The following is a 9,832-nucleotide window of genomic DNA, read 5'->3' on the forward strand; positions in this document are numbered from 1 at the left end:
CCGTGTCAACATGAATTAAATTAACCCTGGTCCAAATTACTAATTGTGTCGTCGACACTTAAATTCTAAAACTGTCTATTTGCTTTAATCTCAGTCCATTAATTAACGATGACTCCACTGAAAAGATAAATCTGACAACCATCAACCTTCCCTCTGTTCATTAACTCGGTCAATATTTGTCAATAACATAAAAGTATTTACCCTGAATTTCATGTCAGCGCCTTCGTTGCAATTAAAGCCACATTTAATTAACTGGTCAAAATTTGTGTGAGACGTGACCATTTAATATTCATATGTATTTGTTTCAGTCCCAGTTCATTCTGGCCCATTCAAACAACCAATATTGCTATATACACGAATTAACTAATGGTGTCAGAATATATATGTGAAGTCGTTTTGCCACGACGAAATCTTTTTTTGTATAGCAGGTGATATTCTGTAATAAACTAATGCACTGAAATAATTTAAGTCATCGTTTTGCTTAACGGGGATATAGAAAGTTATTATTTTCTTCAGATTCTTGAAGAATTGTGCGTAAAATCTCGATAAAACATAATGACGTCACTGGCAAAATGTTGAGATACAAGTCCATATCGTGTCATAATATCATCTTTAAAAGAAAAATACTTACAGTATCTGACAATTCCAAAGGAAAACGGACACCAAGATAATATTTTTACACTTGTTCATGTTAATTGATTTGACTCAGACTCTTGTAATATGTATTTACGGATTTACTGATAAGATTAAATGCTAAGTCCACTCTAAAAATAACTTGCTTTCAATAGATGCAGAAAAAACAGGAGAAACAGTGCAAACAAATAGGATCACTAGTAAGGAAATTATACTTTTTTTTAAGTTTGAAAAACTATGGAACAATGAAAATCACATTACGCAAATTGCCGCTCAGTTATCAGTTTGTGACGTCATTGCTTCACTATTTATCAATTGTTTTAAATATTTATATCCCATTCATTTTGCTTTTTATCCCCGCAAACTTGATCATTTCCCCATGCCTTTGCCCAGGTTATATGATTTGTATCATATTGCATGCATGACATTTCACAATCTATTATGAACTTTGAAAAATTGATACTATTTTCGGAATACTGTATTTTCATAATTATTGAGTTTATTCAAATTCACGTTTTTCATGATTTAACAGAATAACAAAATTACTCTATATTAGTGCATACACACGAGAACATGTTACTATCAATATACCTGGATGCTGGTGTGAGGAAATAAGATTTTTAGGGTGAATATTTGAAATGCATATTATCAATATAAAGAAAACAATTAGTGGAATGTGAATCAATGACTTCACAGACTCATGAATAAGTTGCCGATTTGTCTTGTGATTTTCAAAGTTGTTAATGTCATTAAAAATTCATCACTTTCTAATTAGTTATCCGATTTTGCTCAAACCCTTTTTTAATTGGTTTGTCTGATTTTCTGCTTCTATTGAAAGTAAGTTTTTATTGGAGTGGACTTGCCCTTAGATTTAGAAGGGAAAATAACAAATGAGTAGACAATTCACACAGTTTAAAAAAATTACTTACTTGTGTAAAGGTGTTTGGTTCTGAACGTCCTTGAGTCGAAGTGACTTTCTGTTTTCGTCTTGAGAGGAGAACATAAGCTGGACCATGTCCAGAGCGCCTTGAGAAGAGGCTAAGTGCACTGGTGTTGACTTATCGGCCTATTGATTAAACAGTATAACATATTGGGATATTAATTTCTTGTACTTGATGGGTTGTCTGTCTGTGGACTTTGTTAACAGGTTTCGTAGACTGTTTCAAGAGCGGTCTGCACACGGAGTTTTTACCAGCTCGGTTACATATGGGTAACTAGGTGATTGTGCGTACAAAAACTGACCGAAAAAAGCCATATTTTTTTTAATTTGAAGCTGAGTTGAAAGAACTCTGTATGAGGTTAAGTAATAATAAAAAGGCTTTTTAAAAGGATCTCTTCTTTACATTGGTCCATCTTTTGCATTCCAACTTTGCCGTCATCTTCCTTGTCGAATCTCCCCATCCTCCCCTCTTCCTTTCCTACCATCCTTCACCCTAATCACCCTCGTCTTATACTTCCCAAACTTCAACCCTTCCCATCCTGAAGATTACCTTCCTCCCCTCATTTTCCTTTTTCTTTTCTTCCCCTACCCATTATCATGACCTTGATCTCTATAGTGTTCTCCCATCCCTTCAGCATTTCATCATCATCATCTTTATTTTCATCACCACCTCCACCACCAAAACCACAACCACCACAACTACCACCACCACAATCATCATCATCACCTTCATAACCATTATGATCATCATCTTCATTTTCATCACCACCACCACCACCACCTCCACCACCACCAACAAAACCACCACCAGCACCACCACCACCACCACCACCATCATCATCAGCATCGGCTTCACCTACCACATTCCAAAACATATCCCCCCCCCCCAACAAACAAAAAAGTGTCGTTCTAAGGATACTGAATACTACGATGTACCGGAAAACGTATCAGCCTACTAACAGAAACATTTTCAAGTGTACGCTCATTCTTCTACCAAGGTTATACTCAACGTCACGGCATCTTCATGGTTAATCAGAGACATCTTCATGATTAATGAGGCACCTCTTTACAAGTACCTGTTGTATATCAATCCTCGCTCCGTACTTGAGGCAGAGCTTGACCGCGGCGAAATCCCCGCTGTTGACGGCCGAGTGAAGGGCCGAATTGCCCTCCTTGTCGACCACCGTGAGGAGCGATGACCGGTCGGAACAGTTCTGCCCGGCTGCGGACGAGAAGGGGGGGAATAAAGACGCCATCTTTGAATTTCGTCAAATATTTGAAACTTTGTCCTAGTATTGCTGCATGAGAAGTATAAATTAGGCCCCTTTTCCTGTCCTCTCTCTCTCTCTCTCTCTCTCTCTCTCTCTCTATCTATCTATGTATCTCCTTCCCTCTTTTATCTGTCCTCGTCTGCTCCTATGTCTACCTTTCTCTTCTTTGTTGTTAATCCAATCATTTCTCTCTCTTTCTCTCTCTCTCAATTTTATATTGTCTGTTTCTCAATGCTATTGTCTTTTAATTTAGTTTTCTTTTACATCTCAGCAGCGTGCTTCATTCCAAATTAATCTATGTATCAAAATTGTCGATGGCATTGACTTCACAAAAGAAAATTAAACGGTAATTTGCAAAGCCTTATTGTACCGCTTGTTCGGATTAGAAGCCATTGTGTCGTCTGTACCTTTTATTAGGTTATGCACATTCAATTATGGTAGCATCGTGACTGATTGTGTTAAACATGTTAAATATGTACCTCAGTCGCAGCAACAAGACCAAGACATGACCAGCAACATAGCGAACACAAAATTACATTTACACCGAATGAAAAGGATTCGGTCGCCGATTGGGAAGCGGGGTGGAGTCTGTTAAAACCCCAGTCACATCAACGAGACTGATAAAAGACCAAACAAAAATAATATATCACACCGAATGGTAAAGTTTTGGTCGATTTGAAATCGGGGTGAAGTCGGTTAAGAGGTGTGATGGGATGTAATACAAGCTCTTGGTCTGACTATTGAATACAACTCCATAAACCCTTGAGCAGAGCACAAATCTGTCAGAATTTAGTTGAGTCAGGAGCGACTATCGCTCAATGCCTATGGGCAACTACCAGTAGACCATGAAGCCTAAATAGTATCGGTATTAATTCCATTCTTCATTTAAAAAACCATATACAATACATACATAGTATAAAGAAAAAAATGAAATTTGGAATACGTAAATACATGTAGAAGGGTAACATTACAGATAATAAGAATACAATAAAATTAACAAAGAAATAAGTTCAGGAAGCAATTTTATGTCGAATGAGGGGTCAACAAAAAAGAACATTTAGCCTTATTGTACGTTGACCCTTATAGAAAGTACATAATAAGCAGCATATTAAAAAAAAAAGAAAGCAGGTGGAATCAGTAGAAGGGAAAAGGAAAATACAATACAGAAGAGATATATACAAATATTTACGTCATAAATCAAATATGATATTCAAGGTGCTAAGTATAAATTTAATAAAAACAATCGAAGGAACGTTTAAAAGACTCTATTTATATGCACTACTACTGGCAACTTGTAACCTTGTCTCCATTGTGTATATAATACGGTATTAAACATGAAATGTTAAAACATTGATTGAAATTAAAACTACAACATATTTCATATATCCTACCATCTTCCGTGTCCTTACATCCGGCAAAGAGAAGCTCCATCACCCTAGCCGAGGCGTGTGTAGCCGCGGCATGGATTGGATATACGCCATTTTGGTCAGGCCGAGAAAGAGCCGACGTAAATTCAAGCTGTAGGAGAATACAAAACAATCAAACAAATAACAAAAAGTTCGTTTTATATGTGTTATTATTCATTTCAATTCGATTCCTTATTGGGTAAAATTTCTGTTGTCGGATACATTTGGACTAACAATTGTGAATCAATTCGTAGATACTTGTAAGCACGGTAAATATGTCTATGAAAATGTATACATCAACATATTAATAACAATACTTTTATAGATGCTTTATACTTTGTGTATGTTTGTGGGCAAAATTTCGTGTGGTTTAAACAATTTAGGTATTTCTATTCAAAGGGGGGAAGACGAAATACGGTCGATACGACTTTCAAAAAACGACTCACTGCCCCCAGCAGTCCCCATTGTATACGTAATACGTAATTGCAATGATCACACATTTCGGAAGGTGATGAACAAGGCTTTTGGAATAGCCCTTGATCAATTTTTCGAAAGTTTTTGCGATTGTGTCAATAACGGACGCTCGTGCAGCCTCAAATGATCACATATTAAAACAAGTATTCAAGTAATTAGAAGTATAATTGGCCAATAAGCATGCCAAATGTGGAAACAGGCACGTGTTACTTCATTCAATTCAATTTGTTTTCAATTGAAAGACATTTATTTCCAATATAGATATATATATACTGAGTAATAAATGAACGGATGATGCAATACATTGTATGACAAAAATGTACAGAATATTCATTCCGAAAGATACAAATAAATTGGAGGACATACCACTAAAAGCATAGCTTGGGGCGAGGGTATCAAATTCATTTATGTTCCAGGAAAATTAATCTTCGAATACAAGTTCATTATGTTTTGAGGTAGTGATATTTCAAAGATCACCCGGTTTCTAAAGAATTACACTCGTCTGGTTGCCATTTTACTTACCAGTTTCCTCGCGGCATTGGCGCTATCTCTTACAGCGCAATAGTGAAGAGGTGTCTGCCCCAACTCTCCAGCACAGTCTATATCAACCAGTGATCGATGCTTGCATAATGCCTATAGAAGAGGATGATGGAATTTTCTATTTCATTTATCATTTTACTGGCAACATTTTATTAGGATTCCTAATTGACGAGCTGAAAGTTTGTAGCTTGGAGAAGGTTTGAAGGCTAGAACAAAAATAGTCGTTGAGGGACTCAGTTCAGGGCGAATTCACATCATCTCAATTGAAGCTCAAATCAAATCTAGATTAACCCCAAACTAGACTCATATCAAACTTAACCAAACCCGATTCCTACTTAAATTGGGCTACAATTAATCAGCTCAATTAAACCCCAAAAATGTCATAACAAATTCAAGTAAAATCCAAATCAAAGGAAATTAAAAAACTCAACTCACATGAACTCAACTTAATGCAATTCAGTTGAACTAAGCTCAGTTCACTTGTAGAAAGAGATTCTACTCCATGAATTACTGAAACTCAACTCTAACTTAACTTAAACTCAACTCACAAATATCTCAAACTCAACTCACATCGACTGAGTCGGCGACGTCAAGATCGCAGGCGGTATGAAGTGGCGTCATGCACTGATGGTTCATCATGTTGGGCGAGATCCCTTTGAGTATAAGGAACTCGATAGCAGCTGCCTGCCCCTTCTCGGCTGCCCAATGCAAGGCGGAGTTGCCCTGGCTGTCAATGGCTTCCAAATCTGAACAAGTCAAATGTATTCGTCATGGTTGAACTAAAGAATTGAATTATGGAGTAAATTATGAGCCTTCCCGTACATGTTATTCTCATAACCTTCTTTGAATATTCTGTCAAAGAATCCATATACCCCTTATGCCCATAATATGGGTGAAATGTAATTTTTCTTATTTCTTTCCATCTTTCTTAATGTTTAAGTTACTTTCATTTTTACAACTGTATGTTTAAGTTATTGATATATATTTTGTTTGGTATAATGCTTTTCTTAATATTAGCCTCATCATATTTATTAGTATTATTGTTATTATTATTATGATTATTATGATTATTTATTATCATCATTATGTTACCTTGGTGTCAAATAGCAAGAGAATAGATGACATTAACAAAATTATTATGCATGCATCATAATACAAACTTCACAGATATTTTCATCAAACGCTTCGCATTTTAGGACCTACATGTGTCGCTTTAAGAATGTGAGAACCTCTCAGGTCTTAACATTTCTCATTTTGTTGGAAAGGTTTTGGCAGCCAGCCTCTCCTCTCCAACAGAAACCCATTTCATCTACATATTTTTGAAAGGCAGTTCCAAAAATATCTCGAGGTAAAATGCACCTGCATTGTATGGTTCAAGAGCCATATAGTATGACACGGCTTGGGTGATTGAATGCGATGTTTTGATGATTTGTGCGAATGTAGAAAAAGCACTGTATTCACTTACATTTCAAACAAGCGTGCTCTTTAGCATAAATGCACTCCATTGCGGCGTTCCCCTGATTTTTCTTTATTAATTGAGCATCACAGGCGCTTGGACAATTACCCCTTAAACAACTCTATCACAACAACACGAGTTAGTGGTGTAGCGACGTAGCAACGGATGGCATTGGTCTACCCCCCCCCCCCCCCCTTACACTCGAATGGCGGAAAAGAGGAGGAAAAGAGAAGCGAAGACAGAATGAGGGCGAAATGACAACAAATAGCAAATGATAGCGCCCCTACTAAGCCTTGATAATTAACCTTTCTTTCCCGAGTGTAAGACCAGCGCCCCCCCCCCCCCCACCCCCTCATCCCAATGATGCCTTTAGTCACCCTCAATGCTTGGGCTCACGCAACGCAACTTTATAACGTGGACAACCACAATGTAGAGCAGACATTCACCCAATTCCGTGACATTACTTTCTCGTTTAACGTTATTTGTTATGGGCATTTCAGTTTACTACCTCCCAAATTTGCGTCTACGTCTCGAAGTTAAATACCACGTGTTCAACAAGATATTGTAGTAACCGACAGCCCGCGATCTAGTCTCTTTTCCTCATCATCAACAGACTGTGAACTCAGCTTCACCTAAAACTTCGCCATATGTACCAACATGACACAAGGTGTAGTTAAAACTGTCTGCCTCCTGTCATTTATGGTAGCCCGTTATTCATTGTCATTCTTCTCCGACCTCTTTCTCCATTCTCAAGTATGAACTCCATACAATGTTGAGTCAAGGAGTTTACACTAATCCAACCTCCTAGGTTAAGCATGCCAAATTCACAGATGTTTTCGAATCATCCCATACACCCCTTCCATACCTTCACTTATTTCAGTTCGCTTACCCCTCCTTTCTCAAATATCAACTCCCTAATATCAACCTTCACGGCACCACATAAATTTAATTGCCCAACCCCTTCCATCCCGCAGCCTTTCATTTGTCCCCCCCCCCCCCACAATACCCCTTCCCTTGGAGCATAAGCTCCATGATACCGAGCTTGCCGGCACCACGGTGGAACTGCCCCATCTTCTTCACACACTGTTCTATCTCCCCCCCCCCCCCCCCCATTGCATTAGTTCCCCACGTTTAACTCACTTACCCCTCCCCTTTCGATCACCTCATCCCTTGTATTGTTACATCTCAGTCACTTACCCCCTCCTTTCTCGATTATGAACTCCATGATTTCGAGCTTGCCGGCGCCACAGGCGTGGTGGAAGGGGACTGAATTGCTGGAGTCACGCAGGTGCAGACGTGACGTGTCCTTCTTATAAACCCGTTCAAAGTCCTTCAAGCTACCCCGCACAGCAACCTGAAATGGAAACCAGACATGAAGAATGCAAGAATTAGATTAATGATATGGTCAAAGGCAGGTGTGGTCAGTCTGGAATTTATATTTCCTGTACAGAAGGATATATCGAAAGTTTACTGTATGCATACTTTGGTGGAAAATATAGGTGTAACTTCCTTCCACTTAGTTTTGTTTAGGAGCAGGGGTTGTGTCCGTGCATTTTATCCACCCTTGCAACCCCACTCGATCCCACCCTCCCTCTCTCTATATCATGCTATCTCTCTCTCTCTCTCTCTCTCTCTCTCTCTCTCTCTCTCTCTCTCTCTATATATATATTTTTGTTCATCACCTCTCCAACATGATTCCAATCAAAAGGTTAAAAAAAGAGTTTAAAAATAAGTCAAGAGCGTTGTCATTTTGGTGCAATTTGTAAATCACAATCATTTTGCTCAATGAAACACATAGTCAATCATTATACAATTAATCTAAATCTATAACAACAACAAAAACACCTCAATCTGTCACCGATCACTATAACTGACCAAAATCGGTATGACAGAACGTAATACTACTTTCTTCACAAAGTATAAAACAGAATGATATATAAACCACACACAAATGCAAAATAAAAACGCGTTATATAGCAGTTGGCAGGAGTTGTCAGACTGAAATTTATGTTTGCAATGCATACTTGTATAAGACATGATGGTAAAATATTGTTGTGTGACAACTCCACCCCTTCTCCTAAAGTATAAACCAAGTATAGCTGTTTCTCCTAATATAATCATTTAACATAATGGCATTAACATTTTCGTATCAATATACTTACCCCCCCCCTCCCATTATATTAAAAATATGGTACAATAGTCTTTATATTATTTACCTACTGATAACCAACAATACCTTACTCACATACATGTCATTTAAGCCGGTGAAGAGATGATTCCACATTTAGCGTTGGAAATAACATCGTATCATCGTGACACATGGAGGACAAGCATCTATCCAATTACAAAATATCTTGTCTGGGATCTTGCCCCATGTGCCCTCATAAATCTTATAAGAAGCTAGGCAAAGCTAACATACTCGTAAAGAAACTTGCGATCACTTTTTACAGATTACAGAACTTGATTCATGGTTAAAGGGAAGTGTGTAATGGGTCTTGTCAAGGTTTGTACAGGTAATATCGTATATTTAATGTCTAGCCAGGGTAAAACCCATCCCTAGTCTAGCCTGCCGCGTTTTTTTTCTTCCATGAATATCTTTATTTCACCCACATTTTTTTTTTTTAACTACTTTAACTTTTAGATTCTAAACTATCCTCCACTCGGCCTAAAAAAAAATTCTATTAGCTGATGTGTGACGCCCTTTTCGGGGGAGCGGGGATGCAGAGACAGTCCCTTTCTTCTAGTCTCTCTCTCTCTCTCCCTCTCCCTCTCTCTCTCTCTCTCTCTCTCTCCCCTCTCTCTCCCTCTCTCTCCCTGTGTGTTTATGTTCCCCTTTCCTCTCGTTCTCTCTCGTAAATGCCCAGTCACTCCTAAGTTTTTCCTTCTCATATCAAACAATAACCGCAATATACTGTAGGAAACAATACCACTGTGAAAACATCCCCAGGCCCTAACACGAGATCCCTTCTTTTTTTTAATTAAGCTCGGCTACGACCAATTTGTCAGGAAGGGCTTATTTGCCACACAACTCTGGCATGGGCAAGCCGTTCACATTTGATACAAACGAACACCAAAAGGGGCATTATTTAAAAGTTGTGTTTTGAGAGGAGAA

The 9,832-nt window shown here is 38.2% G+C and overlaps 1 protein-coding gene across 1 annotated transcript in view; it reads right to left on the reverse strand.

The window, feature by feature from the left end:
• LOC105438813 (transient receptor potential cation channel subfamily A member 1-like) overlaps positions 1-8,098 on the reverse strand; it is a gene marked incomplete at its 5' end in the record, with an annotated part of 46,214 nt that extends 38,116 nt beyond the window's left edge. Inside the window, 6 exons of the mRNA XM_030983646.1 lie at positions 1,563-1,699; positions 2,650-2,795; positions 4,236-4,362; positions 5,247-5,357; positions 5,835-6,010; positions 7,918-8,098. Of these exons, the coding sequence (XP_030839506.1) occupies positions 1,563-1,699; positions 2,650-2,795; positions 4,236-4,362; positions 5,247-5,357; positions 5,835-6,010; positions 7,918-8,098 (878 nt within the window). The remainder of the gene's footprint in view (positions 1-1,562; positions 1,700-2,649; positions 2,796-4,235; positions 4,363-5,246; positions 5,358-5,834; positions 6,011-7,917) is intronic.
• Between the last annotated feature and the right edge of the window lie 1,734 nt (positions 8,099-9,832).

Source organism: Strongylocentrotus purpuratus, unplaced genomic scaffold, assembly GCF_000002235.5.
Source record: "Strongylocentrotus purpuratus isolate Spur 01 unplaced genomic scaffold, Spur_5.0 spur5_scaffold_13, whole genome shotgun sequence".
Classification (NCBI taxonomy): domain Eukaryota; kingdom Metazoa; phylum Echinodermata; class Echinoidea; order Camarodonta; family Strongylocentrotidae; genus Strongylocentrotus; species Strongylocentrotus purpuratus.